General features: G+C 48.5%; 1 protein-coding gene across 2 annotated transcripts in view; it reads right to left on the bottom strand.

Moving 5' to 3' along the window:
- ASTN1 (astrotactin 1) overlaps positions 1-22,596 on the bottom strand; it is a 244,898-nt gene that overhangs the window by 82,472 nt on the left and 139,830 nt on the right. For both annotated transcript variants that reach the window (XM_016154373.2, XM_016154374.2), the window contains exon 8: positions 21,681-21,765. In XM_016154373.2, the coding sequence (XP_016009859.1) occupies positions 21,681-21,765 (85 nt within the window). The remainder of the gene's footprint in view (positions 1-21,680; positions 21,766-22,596) is intronic.

Below are 22,596 nucleotides of genomic sequence, written 5' to 3'. Positions count from 1 at the left end.
CACACTCTTCAAAAACATTTCAGTTTAAAAATCTTGGAAAAAAATTTTAAAGTTGCAGTTAATAATTTCATGTATATTCGTATACTTGGCACCAACTACTGGGTCATGGGTGGGTCATGGGGACAAGAGGAATAAGTCACCAGGGAAGGAAATTGAGGTGCGTCTGCTAGGATGTAGAGCCCGGATGCGACTAGATGTATAAATACACGCATTCCTTTGTTGTTCAGATGAGGCTGAAATGATTGATTTCATGTGTAAAGTACATCGGCTGTGACTGTCACACTCTCTTGTTAACATTGCAAGGCTTCGAACAATGGGATTAGCGTCACCTCTAAATGGGTACAATGTTTACGACGATCTGGGCTGACACTTCACCAGCAGAGAGGTCTTAAGCACTTAAGAGGCTGAAACTCAGGGGTAAAGAGGGTATTCCCCCCATTTTGACTTGGCCCTGGCCCTCTATGAAATTAGATTTGGGAAAGTAAAGTAGACTTGCCACTTTTTTATTCACAGAGAATTAGAAGTGCGATGGGGGAAGAATACAATGACAAGATGGTCCATTTTGCCGTCTGGGATTTGTGTTGCTTTCAGATTGACTCCGGGTTTAGGCATTCAATTTATTCTTATTTAGCAACTTTTTATCCAGCTGTCAAAGGCATTAGATCTAATCACTGCCACTTTCTTTAGAGAACAGTAACCTCTGCAAGGAGATATTTTCCCTCCTTTAAAAAGGTGGGAAAAGAGCCAATTAAGCTTCACTCTGCAGAGGTACAATGGCCTGAAAGACAAAACATAAACCTCGCGACTCCATTAAACTTTCGCGTTCGTATCCCCAGAAAAATGAAGCAGGGAAAGATGACGCCAGCGACTCCGGGTCTCCGAGGGTCATTTTCTTCTTCTAAATCAAGACCAGGTGTGGCCCCGCCCCTCCTGTTCATTTCCTCTTCCTTCCTGCAGAGCGCAGGGAGAGGAGGAGGAAGAGAGCATAAGAGAAGAGCGAGCCAGGAGCATGATTTTTTTTTTTTTTTTTTTTTGCCAGCATTGGACGAATAATGGCTCATTCCAGGAAGACAGAGAAAATGGGCTAAATTAGAATACATTTCACAATGCCGGGCCTCAGTACCGAGTTGAGCCAAACCGAAGCCAGCACAGCAATTTCCCACCTCCCAACTGGGTCTGCTCGCGCTCGAAGCTTCAATTATCCCAGCCTGAATGCTGCGCCTCAGACGGCCGAGTCTCTGTCCGCCTCCCCGCGCCCCACGCCCCCGGCCTGAGCCAGCCTGTCTCCAGAAGGGAATTCTGTCTGTGGATTCGAGCTTCATCTCCCCTTTCAGCTTCCTTGAGCTGCCTCTCTCTGCTCCAGCCGCCTTTATTAAAAATGCCAATGCTACCATTTTCTGCCTGGATTTCGGAAAAAGGCAGTAAAACACACTGAGGCTGGGAGGGACCACGAAAGCCGAGGCGATCCACACCGAGGAGCAGCCTTTTATCTGGTGGTCCCTCACCTGACGCTCACAGCCCAGAAAGCGGTGAGCAGCCAGCAGGGCCAGGGAGAAGAGACTGCCATGTTCTGTTTTCCTTTTAAAATTAAAGCCCCCTAAAAAGGGAAAATGCTGTCCTTGTAACTTTGGCAGGGACTTTCAGGTTTTGTTCTCTTTGTCAGAGTGGCAAGTTTCATCTTCTATTTTGGAAGAAGAGAGAGGAGGAGCAACTCCCTGGAAACCTGGAAGAGGCAAGGTCCTAGAGGAAGATGAGGAGGGAGAAGATGGGCCAGGGGAGAGTAACCGGGGCAGGGTGGGGGTGGGAGGCGGATCAGAAGCAACCGTGAGGACGAGGGGCCCGAAAGAAGACAAAGGGAAAACGAAAGATGGAGACAAGAGCCTGAAATGGATACGAATGAACGAGAGGGACAGATGTCGGAAGGGTAAAGACCACGGCAGGAGACAAACGAACACCTACGGCCGATAAAGGACCACACAGATGGCAAATCGGACAGGCGACGTCGGCCGCCGCTCTGGGCATCGGTGCAGTCATGGGCACCTTTTTTTAAAAAAACCTGTTTTTTGATTTAAGCATAGTTGGTCTATGATCTTATATCAGTTATATTAGTTTCAGGTGTATGGGTATTTCCCACAGTGCTTTGTTCAATACGGCAATTCAGAAGCTTCCATCGCCCCTTCCCCGACCAGCTAACAGACAGCATCATATTTCAGCCTAAAGTTTACTTCTCCTTCCTATTTAATTGTCTAGTTACATCCCTTCAGTAACTTCTCTGCCCTTTCCTGGGACATTTATGTCGCTTAGACATTAATAGACGATGCTACCTCCCATTTACGTTTGCTCAGCCCACATTATTGCCATGATCATTCTTTTCATCTTTTTGTCTACCCCTGTGAACCAAACCCTTTGCCCGCCAGTGGGTCTCGGTGCTATTTCCCAAAGCCCCTCGCTTCTCTGTGCTTCAGGTACTAAACCACCTTCCACATCTCCATCTTGGGTGCTTGTCCAAAGCCAGGAAGAGAGCGGAGTGAAAGGTGAAGAGGAGGTCACGTGGCCTTAGGTCAGGAGATGGAGCCCTGTGCCGAATTCCAGTGCTCATGAGGTTTGTGACGGGGCCAGGGGATAGCTGGACTATGTTATCGCCGGAGCCTGTCTTAGCCCTGACAGTCCGAGAGCTCATCTTCCCTGCCTCTGTGGTGGGGCGACTTCGTGGACGCCCATGGACTTCAGGGTCTTGTGTTCCTGGGTTCAAACCTCAGCTCCGCCACTCATGAGCCATTTGACCGTGTGGTCATTTTCTCGATTCCTCCTCTGTTTCTTAGCGTCCTCAGAGATAAACTTGAGAGAATAATGCCAGTTATTGGAGACACTGTATGGAGTACAGAGAGGTTCCCAAACTTGGTCAGCTCATGGTACCCAAAGTGACTTAATTTTCACAACTCCCCTAGGTCCAAAAAAATATCTGCTAGTTTCACTTATTAAGTAGTCAGGACCAAACAACTTAATAAGTATTTATATCCTGACAACTTAGTAGCCATTTGAAAAAATAAGACTCATAAAATTGAAAGTAGTAACGTGATGGATATACCTGTGTATTTCCTTTGACAATTTAAAATATCTCACAGAGCCCAGGTAAGGTTGCTGTGGTACCCCAAGTCCCCCGGTGCATAGTCGGCGAGTCATGGAAGCAAAGTGTAAGTAAAGCACTTGCTAAGCACAGAGTAGGAACCCAAAAAATGGCAGCTATTCCTGCCGCCAATCAGAACATTCCCCGGCATCTAAATTAGACCTAAAAAAAGTGAATTGAAATTGATCCCAGTCAGATTCGCTGCTTCTCCATAGCGCTAAATATGGGTCTGCAGGAGATGGAAGAAATTGAAGAAGTGACCTTCTGGGTTAAGGCCTGTTTTTTTTTTTTGTTTTTTTTTTGTTTTTTTTTTTTTTTAAGGAAAAAAGAAACAAATGCCTTGAAACATATCATGAGAGAGAGTTACAAAGACGGCCTCGGAGAGTGAGAATTCTGCGCCTAAAACCCTGGAGGACCTCTGGTGGGGTCCCTGTGGCCGCTGCATGAACAAGCAGGCTTGACGAGGAGGGGAGAGCATCCTTCTCGACTGTCTACAATGCACGACAAAGGAAACTCTCGTCTCCCTTCCTCTTTCCCACAAGATTTGTTCTCGCTTCTAAAAATGATCTTTGTGGCAGTCTCTGTCGCTGGGTCTTACTTTTGTGGTGGATACGAGAGTAGAGAGAGACTCAGGAGGGCAAGAAAATGTGTTACCGTTTTCTCTCTGAGGGTGACTACAGTGGAACTATCGACCGTCAGGCACTATTTGTTCATTGATTCTGTTATTGATTTAATTTTACTCGACACCTACTGTATGACTAAGAGTGCTTGGCAACACCAACAGACAAACAAAAAAGACCAAAAAAAGCCAAGGAGAAGGTACAGTCTGTGCGCTTTCTCACTGCTGTCCAGTCCAGCGGGGAAACAGACGAGAATACCACTGATTGCACCGCACCGAGGCCCCGGCGGGCTGTATGAGGCGCCATGGAACCCCAGGGAAGAATCTGTTAAATTCGCCACAGCAGAGGCGAGGGGCAAAACAAAAGGCAAGAGTGTTCTGGGAAGGTTTTTTCTTGGAATAGGAGTTAGACGTAAATAGAATAATACTATTTATCCTTAAACACTATACTTTCTCTCCTCTTCCTTGCCCAAAACAAAACAAACCAAAACACCTAGGAACTTCCAGGAACGCTCTCTTTCCAGACAACCACCTGTATAGTCCAGTGCATCCATCCCACCAGCCCACACTGCGTGGCTTAACCTGGGTCGGTGGGGACTGTACTAGGCTGTCAGCTCGAGGAGTGAGCCTCGTTGTCCCATGTGATTAGTCCTCTGGTCATCAGTGGAGCCACTGCAGTTTCCCTCTGCTGCACCTGCCCAAATGGGTCTTCGCGATGCTTCCTGCTCATTTCGTTCATTTCGATTCTTCATTTATTCATTCATTCACTCATTCATTCAACAGACTATTATTTACAGTCAGCCTCTGACTTGCCCATATTCAGCTCTCTTGCTTCTTGTACTTCCTGCATCTCATACACTGCTCTGTGCCAACGGCGAATGTTTATCCTAATTCTGATAGAGACTCCCCTCCTCCTCGCCCCTGTCAGAGCTTCACCTGGGTGGTAATGTGTGTGTGTGTGTGTGTGCACGCGCGCACTCGCACATGTGCATGTGTGTGTGTGTGTGTGTGCGCTCTCACATGTGTGTGTGTGCGTGTGAGCACGCGCATGTGTGTGAAGTGCATAGCACAAGCTCTACTTATTCCAACACCGAGAATGTTCACGGGAGTTAACACCCCCATGAGAACCGGATGGAGCCTGGAAAGAACCAGCAGATAAATCCCTCCCCTTTCCACAGACTGCTCAGTGGTACGGACGTCCATACTTTCTACACTGTATCTGTTTGTCCCAAAACTGGCTTCTCGTAAAGCCGTGGCCAGGCGACTGATGCTCCACCTCGCCTTTGCTTTCTCCCCTTCCCTGTCTCAATTAGCTTTTCCCCTCACGGTCACTGCCCTCGGACTGTACCTGACTATGAAACCTCAGTGTATAAGCTTTGCTCCTAGGGTGCTCTGGCTAGGATAGTCTATATTCTCTAATTTCTTCAACTGCAGAATAAGGGTGGAGAGTAATAGTACTCATGGTTGTTGTGCAGAATAAATGAGTTACTATTAAGTGCTTTGAAAAGCGCCCAGCACATAATAAGCCCTATATATTGTTGGCTATTATTATTCCTCTCTTTTTTTTTTCCCAAGCACTCAACACAACACTGAGATATGAAAGGTCGTTGGTAAATGCCTTTCAAGTGAATGAATGATAGATGTACCCTACTCTAGTGGCACATGAAAGATAGATGAGTTAATTTAGAAAAGAATATCATGCCAAATATTAAATATACATAAGCTGGTTTCTCTTGGGAGGCTAGGAATGCACTGAGAAACTCATGCAGAGGTTTGCATAGAAATTGCCCATATGCAACCATCACTTCTTCATTCGACAAACATTTATTCAGTGTTTAATACTGAATATGACAAGAAACGCCATGTGGCTACAAAGATGAATAAGACGCAGTCCTGTACTTGAGGAACTTATGGACAGGAATGGTGGGGGCAGGAGCAGCTACGTGAACAGATGATTAGAGTTACCAGATCACTACGGTTATGGTGTGAAGACAAGGCAATGTATGAGGTCGCAGGATCACAGAAGAGGACCACTTTGTAAAGACCAGACAGCATCAGATGTTTGTCTCGGAGGGGGCTCTCTGGATGTAGATTTCCACAGTAAGTAGAAAACAGCCAGAGACATTTGGAGTGGGCTAAGGAGGGGAGTAGAAAAAGCCATTCCAGGCACGGCACTCCCCCAAAGCAAGGCCCGGACTCAGGGCATACAGCATGGAGCGCACACAGGCTCTAGAACAGATTCCATGTCATCGGAACCTATCAATTCCAACGTGATTGGAGATGATAAGGCTGACAGAGGTGGCAGAAACCAAGTCGGGAAAAGCCCACAGGCTGCCTCAGAAAACTCCAAACCAACTCTGCAGGGACACTTGTTTCACTGGTGGGTTTTCAGCAGGATGAAGAATGAGCGGCTCTTACAGGTAGATCTTTTTGGTGGCTGGAGGAAAGGATCTGAGGACAAGCCACAGGGGCAGGGCGCCAGTTCCGAGGCCTATCACAGTGGTTGGTACAGGTGGAGGACAGAGTGCTGGCTGGAGCAACTGGTAGTGTGGGTGAGACTCTGTGTGTGAGGGGCCAGCCTGACAGACATCACGGCAGCGGAGAGGAGACACTCAATGCCGGCACCCAGCGGAGGAGGCATCTGCTGGTCCTGGGCAAGGTGACCCAGGGATGTGGACTCGAAAAGTCCCATTTAAGAATTCCATGACAGAGCTCCACCAGCTGATCTTCCAAAGACAGCGAGTCAGTCTGGTCTGAGTCCTCAGGCTTCAGTGCTGAAATCTAAGGCTCAGGTCCATGCCGAAATCTAAAGTCTGCGTCTAAGCACATGACTCTGTTAACCATGACTTCGTTCATTATAGTCACTGAACTTCAAGGGATCAAGACACCGAAAGTCAGAAATAAAAGGGCCACCCAGGTAAATGCAAATAAAAAGCAAGGCCAGGATGAAGATCCAGGTTTGTTCAATCAAAGGCTAAGTTTATCTATCACCTATATCTATCTATCTATCTATCTATCTATCATCTATCTATCTAATCTATCTATATTTATCATCTGTCTATCATCTATGCATCTATCATCTATCATATCTATGTATCTATGATCTATCTATCTACCTATCAACCATCTATCATCTATGCATCTATTATCTATCATTATCTACCTATGTATCAATTATCTAATCTATCAATTATCTATCTATCATCTATCTATCTATCTATCTATCTCTACCATCTATCATCTATGCATCTATCATCTATCATATCTATCATTTATTTATCTATCATTAGCTATCTCTCACTGTCTTACACACACACACACACACACACACACACACACACACACACAAACTTTAACTTCACAGCAGATTGCTCAGAGTCATTATCAAGTACATTTTCAGTGTCTAGAGCCTCAGAGGCACTTTCTTCCCTTTCCCAACTCCCCTCCCATAGCGCCTTAGATTACCAGCCAGAACCTTAACCATGCCCTACATTCCATATCCCCAGCCCTTGCAAGTTTAATTGCTAAATTGGTCGAAACTGAAAGAATGGGGAGAGGCTTTACGATAGCATCACCAGCCCTCTCCCTGGGCTTTAGTTCAAAGGCATCGTGGTTCAGGACCAGAAGAGAGAACAGCAGACCTAATGCACTTGTGGGCTCTTCTGCACCCCCCTTCGCGCCCTGCAACCCTCTGGTGCACAAGGGCACAGCAGGGGTTGCTGGGAAACGGAGTCTTTGATGATGTGCTCTCCCTGCTGTGAAGACTAATGACTTCAAAGAGGGCATCCTGCCATGCTAAGGGCCTGCGTGGAAAATCTGACTGCAGTGTGATTAAGCAAGAGACTTGAGTTAGGCTAGTGCATTCAACAACACGCCACCCCCACCCCACCCCTCTGCCTGCTGAAAAGCAGTTTGGGGAAGGGAGAGCCAGAGCTTTTGAAGAGCAGGAGTGTGTCTTTAGGACAACTGCTTTGATGCTGGTAGAAAGAGAAAAGTAAAAACCAAACCAAACCAAACCAAAAAATCCAGCCCAGCCAGGAACTGTTGGCCAGTGGTGAAAATTGAAAAGTTTTAAAAAATGGAAGCCTGATCCCTTTTGAAAACCAAGCCCCTGACAGGTATTATATGATACCTGGATTCCTTGATTCTTGGAGGAAGAGGATTGTAATCCCACTGCCACCTGGTTTTACAAAGCATCCTCCACGAGCTAGACACTCTCGCTTCCCATGATTCCCCTTTACCAATCAGTGCAACCGAATCACCCCAAATTCACAAGGGAGGAAGTCATGGCACAGAGAGCTCAAGTAATTCGCCCAAGGGGAGCGAGCAGAGCCACTAAGCGGCAGAGCCAGGATTTGCGCTCAGGTGGTCTGCTCATTCAGTCTTAACCATCACATCACGTCCAATGGCGCCGTCCCTCGTACTTAAACTCTTAATGGATTGGCGGATTGAAAACGGTGTCTGGCTCAGAGGAAGACCTCGGTGGAAGTGATGTGTTGAAGGTATAGCAAGACGTTCCCGCCTTCCTGTCCCCAACATAAATATCTGTCCTGTTAGTCCACTTCTCATGATGCTTGAAATCACACCAGGAGCAATCGTCCCAGTTTTACTGAGCACCTGCTTCATGAACGACAGTGCGTACTTGAGAATGAGACCCCCACATTAAGCCCTTGCTCCAAAAGTCTCATAGTCTATGAGGAATCGAGACAAATCGAGGGCTAGAAATAGCGCACCGCACGTGTGGCAGTTGCCACGGGAGAGAGTGACAGGCCCGAGGCAGCCCGAAGGAGAAAGAGACGGCCTCCAGCTGGGAAAGTGGGGAAGGCTGTATGGAGGAGCAGGTGTTCGAGCCGGACCTTGGAGAATGGAAAGCATTAATTGGGGGCAGCATGTTGGAAAGACAGAACCGAAGGGGAAGAAGTATCCTGAGCAAAAATGAGGAGAGGGAAAAGTTACAGGTAAGTGTGGTCAAGAGCAAGCGGTTAAATCAGCGTGAAGACAAATGCTGGGAGACCCGAGTGCTGGCAGGAGCCCACGCTGAGAGGCCACACGCTGGCCACACTTGGCCTCGCGTGTCCCTCCGAGAGCCTGGACTCAGAGCCAGACTGCCGGGGTCACTCCGTCTCCTTCCATTCCCACCGTGTCCCCTCTGTGCACGGCCTCCCCATCTGCAAGGCGTGAGGAGGGAATGATATGAACACTCCCAAAGCGTTTACAAATAACGCCTGTCGCGCAGAAAGCACTCAGTATCATTGCTTATTAGTATTTAAATAAGACAACCGATATAAAGTACCCGGAAGGGCGCCCAGCCCACGACACACAGGTCTCTCCCGCTTGATCCCCGAAGCATCGCAAATAACATCTCTCTAAATGTACTTTACGGACGCCCAAAGCAGCTCCTTCCTCCGCACCGAACTCCACCCCTCCGCGGGCCTCCTTCACCTCTCCCAGGTGCTTCTAGGATCTGGGAGGAAACCCCACGGAGGAGCTGGCAGTGGAGAGAAGATGCCCCACCACTGGGAACGAGGGAAGGGCTGGCGGGCGATCCTGACCATCGCGCCTGCAGCCAGGTCGGCTGTCTGACCCACATCGCACTGCACTTGAGAGGAGGGAGCGGAGAGGGAGGGGCAAGGCACGAGGGGGTGGGGAGCTGTTGCCGCCCGCAGATCTGCTTGCCCGTGGAGTACACAGCTTTCCTGGTCAGGCAGCACCCTGAGAGTTAAGTGTCTGGGTGCGAATCCCAATCATCTCACCTTTGGGCAAGTTACCAAACTTTTCCGTACCTCAAGTTTCCTTATCTGTAAAAAGGTGGGGATAGCTTCAGAGAGTTGCAAGAATTTAAAAAATACTTAGAGCTCTTAGAAATGTGCCAGGCACCAAAAAACGCTCAGTAAATATTCGCTATTATTATTACCTTACCCTCCCTTATCAAGTTGAACCTATTTAAAGTCAGTCACATCGTTTGAATTCCTTACAAAGCAAGACTCTCAATGAGATAAAAGTGCACAAAGCAGAGGGAAAGAGAGCCTGAGAGCCACACAGAAAGTGTGCAGGGAAAACCGCAATACCTTTGAGCTCTTTAGAGAAAGAGGATGAATCAACATTAAAAAAAAAAAAAAGTATGCAAAGATATCTAAGAGCGAGAATGTCACTAACCAGAGGGGGCCCAAGCTAAGCTCGTGACTCTTTTTGACGGCATCTCTAGGTTGGCATTTCAAAGGGCGGCACAGAATTCACCTGACTTGATTTCAGGAAGGAATTCACTCACTGGTTTAGCAGGTGTGATGAGAACCCATCCTGGGCCAGACCCTTGACAAAGATCTTTTATTTGGACTAGAGAGAAAAAAGATGTATGTTGATGAATTCCGGGGTAGTCGAACCGGAAAACCAACAAGTTTCAACTAAAGGGTCAAGGTCAACCTGCAGGAAAGTCTCTGATGGGAGCAGGGCTTGGCGGTATTTTCTCTAACAATTTCTTCAGATACTTGGAGAAGGTCACTGAAGGCACGTTAATTAAATTTACAGATACCGTAAAGTAGGAGGGATAGCTAATACACAGGATAACAGTCGATATCCAAAGGATTTCAGTGGGCTCCAAGCTAAAATTTAATAAGGTTTCATATAAGACTTGAATTTAGGTTAAGACAATTGAATGCAGTCTTGAACATGCCTTCTCTCTTTGACAGCAGTCCCCGTGAAAAAGACCCTTAGTTGGCCAAAAATCCATTATAAGCCAACGATACCACGACTCTTTTCTTAAAGGACCTAATCCAAGCTTAATTCAGAATTCATTAACAGAAAATACACAGGAAGAAACAGGCATGATTTATTCTGCATTGTGATTCGATGGGTCCTGGGCGACAAACTAGGGAGCAGCAGAACACGGCTAGTGCGATCTTTACGGGATCCGGAAAACTCAATGTCTAAAAAAAGTTGAAGGAATTAGGTATATGCAGAAGAGGCGGCTTGGGGGAGCACTCATCGCAATCAGCTCAGACACTACCGTGCAGCCGGCCCGTGTCCGGCGGCCTCGTTTGTTCTCAGGCACCCACGCCGCACTCGGCAACACATGAGCTCATTTTTCTAATCCACACAAAGGCACCGTGTAAGCCACCAGTCCTGAACATAGAAGACGAAAATCAATATATTCTTGATTGTTCCAAAGGACAGAGCTGACCAAACAGGTAAAAGTTACAGGAAAACATATTTTGGCTCAGCCTAAAGAAGAACTGAGAATCTGCACTATGGCAATGGAATGCGACGTTTTTTTGTTTTTTTTCCCAAAGAACGTGGCCCCCATCACTGAGTGTGTTCGCACAGTGGGAGAGGGGCCATCTGCTTAAAAGGCTGTGAGGGGGTTGCTAACCCAGGTGGCGGGTGATGACCTCGAGGTGGGCTCCCAGCTCCGAGCACGCAGAAGTATCAATGCTTCAGCGGATACACTCACTCCCATTTCCTGACACTAGGGAGTTGATTTACCATTCTCATCAGGTATGTGCAAGCCCTGCCCGAAGATAAACACGTGTCTTCATTTATTTTAACACATATTTTAACACACCTACTAAGTGCCAGGCAGTGCGTTAGGGTATGACAATGCAATGATACCTGAAACACTGTTTATGCCCTCGTGGGAGTCACATGCCAGGGGCGGGTCATTCTAAACCCAACTTGTCGGGCTGATGCTGAATCCTCCTCGTCGGGTGGCAGTTCAGGGAACATAAACGAGGCCGTGACCAGTGCAAAACATCGTCGGCGGGATACTTAATGCCTTCGCTCAGTGAGCGCTTCCGTATTTTCTCTGACGTTATTGAATGCAACACGTTTTGCTTAGGTTTTCTTCAAACTCCTTAGAACAAGTCTATGAAGTAGATGCTATTATTTGTATTTTTACTGATGAAGAAATTGAGGCTCAAAAAAGCTATGAGGCTGGCCCCAGATACAGCACTTCTAAGGAGAAGGAACGAGGTGGCAGATGTGAGGCCGTTTCTCCAGCAACAAGTCTGTGCCCACACACCCCGCTGCCTCCACACAGGTGACAGCTGCGAGCAGGAGGACCTGAATCTCCGTGGACGCAGCCGCCACAGCCGCCAGGCTCGGAGGAAATAGTTCGACCGAGGCTACTAAGTGAAGTATAGTTAACGGTATTCTCAACCACATCTGGAAAGGAAAACCTCTGAACGCATCCCAGACCACCTTTGCCAGAGGCCGAGCAGCCTGGGGAAAAAGGCCAAGCCCATCCTCCGAACATGAAGACGTCACTCCGAGCCACTGCGCCAGGGCCCTGAAGTCTCTGCCAATAGCAAGGACCTGCCTGGGTGTTTTATTTTCCCGCATCTGTGCCAGTAGGTAGGTGAATGCGATCCGTCACAGAGCCCAGGGCGCCGGCTGAGCCATGCTCTCTGACTGGGACCCACGGTCCTTTCGCACTGGCCACAGGAACAAAGCTACTCAGGGAGAGATGCCTGGCCCCCACGGCCAGGTGCGAGCCTGGGGTGTCGCCGAGTGCTTGTATGTTTTATGTATGTATGTATGTATGTATTTATTTTTAAGCCGAATGAGCAGTAGCCAATGGTGTTTACTGTGTTTCGGCGTCCAGCTATGTCCCTCAGGGACTCGTCACTTTCCCCGCAAATCTGCGTGATTTTGAAAGGGATGCTTGATAACAGATCCCATGCTTCTCGTTGTTTTAATCTAGGCTTCGACTCACAGAGGCCCTGCCCCCAGAGCCTTGGGGAGGAATCGCAGCTTCTCTCCTGCTTTCATTTTGAAATTCTCAGAACCGTAGCCCTTGAGGGAGTTGGCAAGAGAAAATTCTCTTTGGGCACCAACGTTCTCCTTCCTTGCCTATGAGACTCTCAGTGGCGCTGCTGTATTCAGTAGATCCCCCTGTAAAATAAAGCGATGGCAGTTTCTGCTTCGTCGCGCTGCAATGAGAATCGCGTCGGTCGGCATGTGAGAAGCACTCAGAAGAGCGGCCGGCGCGTCGCAAGGGCCACGTCCAGATCCGTTATCGCTGCTCCCATCGCTCAGCGTTGTCCCCGCTGCACCCGAGGGCAGGGCGGGGGGAGAGCTGCGGGGCCAGGCACGGGGAGAACGAGGCTCCCCAGCGGGATGCTGACTCGGCTCCCAGCCGCCTGCCCTCGGTGTGGGTCTGAGCCCCACTGCGGCCACCCCACAGCGGCGAGCACCCACTGCTCTTAGAGTGCCTCACGGTCTAGAGAAAAGCGCCTGGAGTTGGCAGCAGACGGTCTGCTCTCCACTCTGTGACTCTGGCCACCAGGCTACTGAGCCTCAAGTAATAATAGACACCTTTTCTGTTACACGTACATATATGTGTACACGTGCGTGTTATGTGTGTATATACACGTATGTGCATATATATGACAAAGCAAGAGATCTAACAATATAATGCCATCTTCTTCGAAAATATTATACCTCAACAAACAAAACAAAAAAGCAGAATGAGTTCTCTCTAGGGGGTGTGGGCGCTTTCGGTGGCTCGGATTTTCTTCCTTTTACTGCTCTGCGTGTTTTTATTTTTCTAGATTTTCTCCCAATTCCACGCAGCGCTTTTACGAAAAGAAAAAAAGATAAAGTAAAAAACCGAAATGTGCAGTGACAAAATGTTTGCTCTCCAATTTCTGAAATTATGTGAAGTTAAAATTAGGAAAAGATAATTATAGTACGAACATTTGAATAAGAATCCAACATACGTAACTAGGAAGAATAAACCATAAGATTACTTTTGCTGAAATTGTTTTCACAGAAATCGTACATGGAAAAAAATAAAAACACTATTAACTGCTTACCTCTTAACTAGTTTGTAGGACTTTTATCAAGATTAGTGCTATTAAAAAAAAAAAAAAAACTCACTGAGCCCAGCATTACAGGCTCAATAAATGACAGCTATTAATCAGCATCATAGAAGGGACTGCTCACGACTTCAGTGACATTGAAGTTGTACTGCACTGAGCATCGTGCTGAACGTGAGGATGTGAAGGTACCACGTGGTGCTCAGCCCTTTGTTACACAGACTTACAGACAAGACATGTTTCTAGCAGAGGATTTTTACCGGCGTGTCAGACCCTGAACCCCTTTCTTCTTTCCTCCAAAATCAGGTTAAAATGGTGGTGGTGAGGGGTGGGGGGTTTAAGTCAGACCCTAAAAATAACTTCCCTGGGGGGAAAAAGCTTGAGAAAAACGATGGACTACGATGATACTTTTTAAAACTTTCTTCATCTTTCCCCCCGTATTCTGTGATTGTCAAAGTAATACAAGATCATTGTTAAATTAAGAAAATGAATAAAAATATACACAGGGTTACGGGGTTGGTGGGAAGCAAGACTTTTGATGCCTAGAAAGAGAAATTGGGAGGAAACATGCCAAAATGGCAATGGTAGTTTTCTCTGACTATGGGAGAAGTGGATTTTTTTTTTCTACTTATCTTAAAGAAAGGAAAGGTAAATGGCCAAGCTCTCCGAAGCCGGGGCGAGTGGCAGCACTCTCAGAGCCAGTATTCTGAGCCCGAAACCCAAGGACCTGACGGTCCAGGGCGTGTTCCTAGTGGAAAAGAGCCACGCGCTCGGTGGCATACATGAATTCGGGACTCTGTCTGGAAAGCGTGGGCAAGACATAAAACATTCATTTCTATAAAATTGAAACAATTTATCTTCCATTCTTGAGCAGAAGGGGGTGGGGGTGGGGAACACTGAACTTGATTTTTTTTCGCCCTGGTGGTCACATCGGAGGAGATAGGAGTGTTCCCGCCTCCGGAGCTGTTTAAAATAAGTCTCCGGTGCCGTGACTGGACCCGTCAGAGGGAACACTGTGGCAGAGTCACCTCCTCCGGGGGGTGGGAGGTACTGTAGGGGGACGGCAGACGCTTGTCGCTGGGGGGAGGGTGGGATGAAGATGAGCCCCTCAGCGCTCCCCTCCCCCGTCGTGGGGAAGAAGGGTGCACGGAGCAGGTGGGGACCACGGCATGGCCGCCTCTCGCCTGCAGCCGATCTCGGACGTTCAGAGCGTCGTAGGCTCTTCACGCTGGGCTCTCTCTGCAACCTGAATTCTCGCGACTGATGTCTCTCTACTACCCGCTGGTCACTATAAGCCCTGGCCGCCAGCTCTGACACCTGGAGGAGGTGTCTTCACCTCTCTGGCCCTCTACTTCCCAATCGGTCAAATACAAGGACCCTTTAGGATATACTCAGCCACCAGTCTACAGACCGGTCCTCATTTTCATGGGAGGGGATGGTGCACTGGTAAGGGGTGTGGAGACACCACGTCTCCCTTAAGTCTGGCTGCGCTTCGGAATCACGTGGAGGAGCTTGTCACATGTACAGATTCTGGGCCCTCTCCTGGACCCAGGAAATTAAAATCTCCAGGCGAAGATCAGAAACCAGTGTTTTAAATAAGCTCTCCGGATGATTCTGAAGTGCCTGCTGTGTGAACGGGCATCGGGGAGTCAATGACTAGGGCACATTTTGCTGTCGTGTCATTCTGAGTAACCAGGAAGGTTATAAGTCGCCTCTAAGAGGGAAGCAGAGGGCGTCACCTCAGAAGACAGCCAGGGTCGGCACCAGCTCCTCAGCGACTTCGTGCAAACTGGAAAAAAGGCGCCGGTCTGGAGACACAGCGGTGGCCTCCGTCTCAGTTCTTCCCCTGGGCAGGCACGAGCGGGGCCGTGCTCTCGGCCAGATGTCTATTTGCCATGTACGAAGTGTAATCTCTGTCCTCGGCCGACTAACCACATTGTTTTGTGTGTGGGAAAATGGGTTCAACTTAAAGATGTCTCCACTTGAGAAACGCCTGTGAACAAAGTGCAGAGTTTCCCAAGCCAACTGGGGGACTTGGTCCCATCAAGCCTGTCTGAGGGGGTCCTGACGGGCAGGGTTGGTCCTCCTTCTAGGGGGTGACGCTTCAGCTGGAGTCAGGTAATATACAGCAGGGCTTCCCAGCGAGAAGGAAATGGGAACGTTAGGATGTATTCTAAGAGCTTCCTCTACTCGTTTTGACATTGAGATTGGTGGGATAAAGGAAAATCATTTCTACTGATACCTATGGGGGAGAGAAGGAGATAGGAGGAAAGAAAATGGGAGGGAAGAAAAGAATGAGAAATAAAGGGCCAAATAGATATGCTGGAAACCCCAGGAAAGAGTGAATGAGTTAGGAATAGAGCGGCACGCACACACACGCGCGCGCGCACACACACACACACAGAAACTGAAAAAAAAAAAATTGCTAATGGGGAGGTAATCCCATTTGCACTTGGCATGGCAGTGACCAGAGCTGGGCACAGACAATGGCGTCGGGCTGCAGGGCGGGGGCGGAGGGCGCCGGGAGACGCCGCAGCCGCAGCAGCAGCAGCAGCAGGCTGGCCTGCAGACCTTGTCTGAGGGGCCGGAGGAAGGTAACAGGGGTCCGGAGGGGCATCAGGGGCACAGACACATAGTTGGGGAAGTAAACGCCAGACGACGAGCTAGAAATGGGCCAAGGAAAGTCAGGACGTGTTGTGTGTCACACAGGATGGTCTGTCTCCGTCTGAGTCATTTCCGAAGAGACTTGGTGCAGGTCGCACAAGGCCAGACACTGCCCGAGACCAGGCTTGGGATCAGAGCGGCGGCTCAGCATTCGAGGCACCGCCCTGCAGGGGCTCAGCACGCGCACTTCGATGGAAAGTTCTTGTTAGCTGTAGGTGGCCAGGAGAAACGAGGATGGATTTGGGGTCATTTTGGAACTCTGCTCGATACCCAGGACCCAGAGGCAAGGCATCCTGCCTGCGGGCTCAGGCCACCGTTCTGTGAGTGGTCTCCTGGGAAATGTTAGCTTCGCCTCATTCCAGCAAGCCCAAATAAAATCACCTCCTGTAGAGCATGCGTTTTGAGCAAGACGGAAGGGCTGAGGCCAATCGTGACAAACGCCCTCCTCACTCTTGGTCTAAAAGGGAAAGTGGATTCGATGGCGGGGGACATTTGCTCCTTATACAGAGTCAGAGTCCCTAAGCGGTCACTCTTGGGACGGGGAGCAGCAGGGTGTAGCTGTAGAAATAGGGCAGAACGATGAGCACCTGGGACAACGGAAAGAAGGTTTTGAGGCAGCAGGTGCTGTGATGAGTGTGCGCGTGCACACGTGTGTGCGTGCGTGTGTGCATGTGCACTGACCGGGAGGCATTGTGGTAAGCCTGTTACCTCCTGGGTAGGCAGTGTAAGGAGGGGGTGTCCTGATGAGCAGGGCCATTCCTGACAACAGCTTCTCAAGCCGTGGAGAAATACCTGTTCATTCTCCACGGATCTCTCCCCATCATGAATTATCACTCTATCACCATCCTTCAGCACTGAAATCGAGTGATATGTTATAGTTCTGCAGCAGGGACTCTCCTTGGAGTTGCCCTCTGTCTCTGAGATGTCAGAATAAGAAATCAGATGATTATTTACTGGAAATTTTCAAATGCATGAATTAAATCTAATAGTGGTGTTCTGAAAAATGTATCTAAGGGCCCTTGCGTACGCTTTTAATTTAACAACAAAAAAACCACACTATTATAGCTTTTCTTAATAATCTCCAAAGTAGCTAAATAGATTTGTTTTCCCTCCTTTAATATTTTCATGTAAATCCATCTCTCTTGTCTCCTCCATTCGCATTCATTGTTTCCATTTCTCATCTGTGAAAATTTCCTATTTGTCCTTTTGCCCGAGCAAAGAGATCAGACACTGTCCCTGGCTGTGTGTCTGCAGCCAAAGGGATGTGAGGCCGAGGAGGGATTCAGTGAAGTGACTCGGGCCCGACAGAAGACATGGCAAAGCTCCGTGCCGGGGTAGGACCCTCCCGCTCTGGGTCCTCGGCCGGGCAACCGAGTCACCAGGGGTGCTGTGGGAGGGGATAATTTTGCTGCTGACCTCAAAGACCAAGGATGTAACCTCCAACATTCCATGTTCTTTAAATAACTCATTAGAAATCTGTCATCTATGACTTTGTTTAAATCTTTTTGTAGCTATTTTTACTTTCAGTGAAGAGCAGCTTCTTGTATAAGAGTTCACTGACTTCACAATCTGCCACCTGGATTCTGTCACCTGGGTGAGCTACGGTGACTGGCTTAATCTACCACCCAGATCCACATAGATGCTTCAATCTGCCTTGCTTCTTCTCCTTGGCCGTTTTTGGCAGAACCAGAGTCACCAAAAATGGCTGTAACCCCCTTGATTTGTGTGACTTGTACGCATGGTCCCCAACCCTCTGCCATTTTTGCTGTTTGGTCTGGAAAACTTTCACCTCCAGGATAATTTTAGCACTGTGCCTTATTTGTAGAATCCAGAATAATAAAAATTTAGATAGTTTCAAGAGGTTTTGTGTGTCAGCGCGTGTGTGTTGTGTTTTTTGTTTCCCTTTTAGGATTATATTAAATTATTTAGACAGTCCATAAAATAATGTGCAGTGAAGAATTATTCCACCAAATATACAGACGCCTTGGAACTTCTCCCACCTGCTAACAATTCTAGGGGCGTGAACACGGAGCTCTGATGCCCAAAGCCTTCACGAGCAAGACCTCTTCGCGATCTGGTCCTCACCCACCTTATCAGTCTCTCTCCCATCTCTGTAAACTGCACTCCTAAGTTTCACTGAGCTATTTATTTGCCATTCCTGGAAAAAACCATGCTACCAACACCTCCATGCCGTGACACATGCTACTCCCTTAGCTGAGAATTATCTTTGTTACCTGTTAGATGGAACGGTTCAAAATCTAAGTTCTCCAAGGAGCCTCTTCCAGCTCCTTAGCTGCCACAGAAGTCACCCTTTAAAGTGTAATCCCACAGACCTTTGCTCACACCTTTATTTTAATAGCTCTTGGGATTCGTTGACATTTTCTGCTATGCGTCCATCTGTCTGTCTAGACTATTAGTTCTTCCAGAGCAGAAACCACATCTTTCTTCTTATAATTAATTAGTAATTTAGCTTATCCTGGGCCATGATAAACAATGGAGAGAATATTTGTTGCAGGTGTGAATGAGGGAGAGAATAAACAATGGAGTATAGAGGCAGGATGATTTCTATAAATGAGGCATCATGTGCTCACACGCATGCACACGCGTCCACACACACACACACACGCACACACACACACACGTGCGCGCACACACGTCAGGTAAACTGCAGCACGAGGGAGAAGCCTGGAGAAAGTCGTGGGCGTGACTCTTCTGCCATACAGAATCATCCCCTTTCGGTATTACTGTCCTCGATCTCCCCAGTCTGAAAGCCACGAATGCTTACCGCTGCTTCGCTCCTGGCACGTTAACCTAGATTTTTTCACAAGGGAATTCGTTTGAACTCCTCCTGGCCTAGGACTTGGCTGTTCTACTTTAAAAGTTCAGCTGTTTTAATGTATGTGATACAGAGAATACGGACTGAAAAACCTAAACACCCACGCACGCTGCCCCCCTCCACCGTCTGCAACGTCGGAGGAAACGTTCGCGAAGACGAAGCCCGCCACTGGTTTTTTTCCATAAACCCCAATATGTATCATCAGTTGGCAATCTGTCAGGCTGTTATCAGTTCCAGTGACAGTCTTCACATTCAAATCAATTTCGATTAATTTGGTAAGAATCATTTAAGGAAGCGCGGCATCGGACCCCTGATTTACATCAAGATGTATGACATCTCCCACGTTTCATTTATCTTGCCACGTTATGAGGGAAATGCCGTCATTCGTCTGGCACTTTTTTTGTACGTCCATATAAACTCATGCCGCTTATCACTCCCGGTTCCATTATCCTCCAGATAGTTACTCCCCCGCCCCCCCCAACAGTCGCTCCGTTATTTTATTAGTGTCCAAAATGAGACCTCGTAGACAGTGATGATCAGAGAATAATGGAAATTAGAGATGGAAATGACAGATTAGGTCTCCTTGTCTGTTTCCTGGGGCTAATGTTCCTGTCACTCTGTAACTCAGAGCTTTAGCTTGTCTTATTTTAAATGACACCAATGCGGGGCCTCCACCATTCCCCTGCGGGCTCTTGTCTCCATCCTAAGACTGTCTCTACACACAGCCAGAGGGAATGACGAAGCCTTGTGTAATTACCAAGTGAAGTCAGGCCCATCCTCGCATGATCTGTCTACCAGGCAAAGGGACGTGGAGGCCTGGGTGATTAGCCACCAAATCTGATCGGCGCGGGGAGCGAGCCTGGCTCACACAGAGCAGAGAGGGAGGTGATATTTGTCGTCATTTTCTTCAACAGCGCGGGTGCAGGCTAAGCGACAGGGAGCTGGTTATCCACCACCCTTTACAATATTTTTTCAGTGAAAATCATAGCCAGCCAACTGAGAGTCTCAGCCATCACAGGAGCAAAAATCCCAGCTCCCCAGACACGACGCAAACGTTTCGGGGTGCAGGAAAGCCTGGGGACCAAGTCGAGTTTAAACAGCGAATGACGCCTTTTCTTCATTCACTCCCCACTTGACATCTATTAGCCGAATCTCCGGCCCTCCACGCCAAGCCTTCCACCGCCGGCCGCCTCATGTGGACTTACCCTTCCACAAACATCTTCCGCTAAATTTTGCGGACTGCCTCTCTGATATGATCTCCCATTCCGTAGAAACGAAGCGATCCTTCATTTGCACTAACGGAAGACTTCCACGGCATTTTGACTTCCCCCCGTCTCCTGACCTGTGACTCCGATTTCCTTTCCCTAACTGCGTTCTCCCTTGTCCTTCTCCCTCAACCCCGACCCGTTCCAGAACATTTGCCCTCTTTACCGCCTACGGGCATCGATCATGCCTTGACTTAGTCATCAGCTGGCCAAGTTCTCAGAGCCGAGTTCTCTCCCTTCATCATAAATCACGCCCTTGGGTCCTTCAATCATTTTTATTGCTCTTCTCCAAACTCTCGCCCATTTGTCTCCATGTTTATGACTCTGAGAGTCCAGAGCTGCATTCGCTATTCTCGGCTCGGTCTCATCAGAAGCACACGGAGGGGCTGGGTCCTCCACGGCTGCGTGTGAAGTGGCCGCAGCTTCTCTTTCCCGCCCCGTCAGGCCACAAATGCGTTTCTCATCCGCATCTCAGGCAATCGCTCCAAGATGGCTCCTGCCTTGATTTCTCTCTAGCTGTCCCTATTCCATTGACTGCTCTTCTTAGTTAACGTTTATTGAACTCTGTCTCCTCCCGCCCTTGTCCACGACCCGGCCAACGCAGAAAGCAAGCTCTCGGCACCCAAAACAACGCAGAAAGTCCCCTTTAAAAAGCACTACAGGATGGACAGTGGGGACAATTACACGACAATGTGAATGTACTGAATGCCACCAAACTGTACATTTAAAAATGACTAAAGAGAAAAACTCGATATTATATATATTGTGTCACGATAAAAATTCCTAAAATGTAAAATGGTCAAACAAAAAAAGCAATAGATACGGTAACGTGCTTGGGGAAGAGCCAGGGTCTCAGAGAAATAGTAACTGGGGGCTCAGGCAAAAGTACTCATCCTCGACACAGAGCAGTCCCTGAGTCTTGGCACGTCACCCCTGCTGACAGCCCTGGTGGAGGCAAGTTTCTAGGCACGCCGGTCTCGCAAAGCTCGTCAAGCCCTGGGAGGGCCGCACGGGAGTCGGTGTGGCCCCACGTGTCCCCGACAAAACCCGCGGCTGGCTTCTGCCAGCGGAATCCTCGCGGCTGGCCGTGGTGTGAAAGGAGGAGAGGCTCAGCATGATTTTCGGGGCCCGGCTGGAGGCCGCGGGGCTGCGAGTCAGAGGCGTCATCTCTGGACTCGTAAGCGGAGAAGGCGACGGCACGGACGTCACTGGGGCGGTGCGAATGTGGAAACACCCCGCGACACCTCCACCCGCTCGCCGCTCAGAACGCGAACGCCCGTCGGCTCCGGTTCTCACGGTGCCCGCGCGGCGAAGCGGCGGCGTCGGGGACTGGCCCACGTGCCGTCCCCTCACTTACCCCTGGTTCGTCCCCCATTCGTTCCGGATGCAGAGGTGCTTGTGGACTGGATCCTTCATGTAACCTTCGTAGCAGAGGCATTCCCCTTGGAGGCAAGGCGAGGGGGGAGGAAAAGAAACACGAGGGCTTGATTAACACGTCTGCGTTTGGGGAAACGAATAGGAAGCACTCGGATTAAACGCGGACGCTGAGAGGGCGCGGACGAGACCGTGAGTCCCATTATCGCCGCGCAGCCCCGTCCCCGCCGCCCACGTGAACGCACACGCCGCCCATCTCCTCGCTTTCTGCTCCCTGATAATTTCCACTCGTAGGAGAATCTAACATTTACAAAGTACCTATTATATGTGCTCTGTAAGCACAAAGACCAAGAAATCTTTGAGCAAAAAGAGTTTTTCATCTTTATTTCCTTGGCGCGTGGTATACTGCAAGGCATATATTAGGTGATCAATAAATAATTAAAGACCGTGTAAGTGAGTTATTTCATCAAATATTTCTAAGAACCTTGAAAAGCAGGCATTATTAGCTGTGCTATGCTGATGGGAGAAACTGAGGCTCGGACAAAGTAAGGGAGCAGGAGACAGCTTATAAATGGCAGTGTTAATACTTGAATCGGTGTCTGTCTGACTCCAGGCCTTTTTTTTTACCCACCATGCCATGCGGCTAGCCCAGAAAATAACTACTATAGAGGAGGCCACTTACACTAATTATGGTTTTGTAGGAACTCTGGGTTTCGGTTTCTAAGTCATAATGGCTAATCGTCTTGGTGCTGGGAAACGGAAAAATCATCCACAATTCTATATTTGTTTAGAATATTACTATGCTTCATTATCATTAGTTACTCTATTAGTATACCAAGAGATCTGCAATCCCTCTGAAATCTTACACAAAACTGTGTTTGTGTGTGTGTGTGTGTGAA

The sequence above is a fragment of the Rousettus aegyptiacus genome, unplaced genomic scaffold, assembly GCF_014176215.1.
Source record: "Rousettus aegyptiacus isolate mRouAeg1 unplaced genomic scaffold, mRouAeg1.p scaffold_m13_p_17, whole genome shotgun sequence".
NCBI lineage: Eukaryota > Metazoa > Chordata > Mammalia > Chiroptera > Pteropodidae > Rousettus > Rousettus aegyptiacus.
This window is presented reverse-complemented; position numbering and strand designations above follow the sequence as displayed.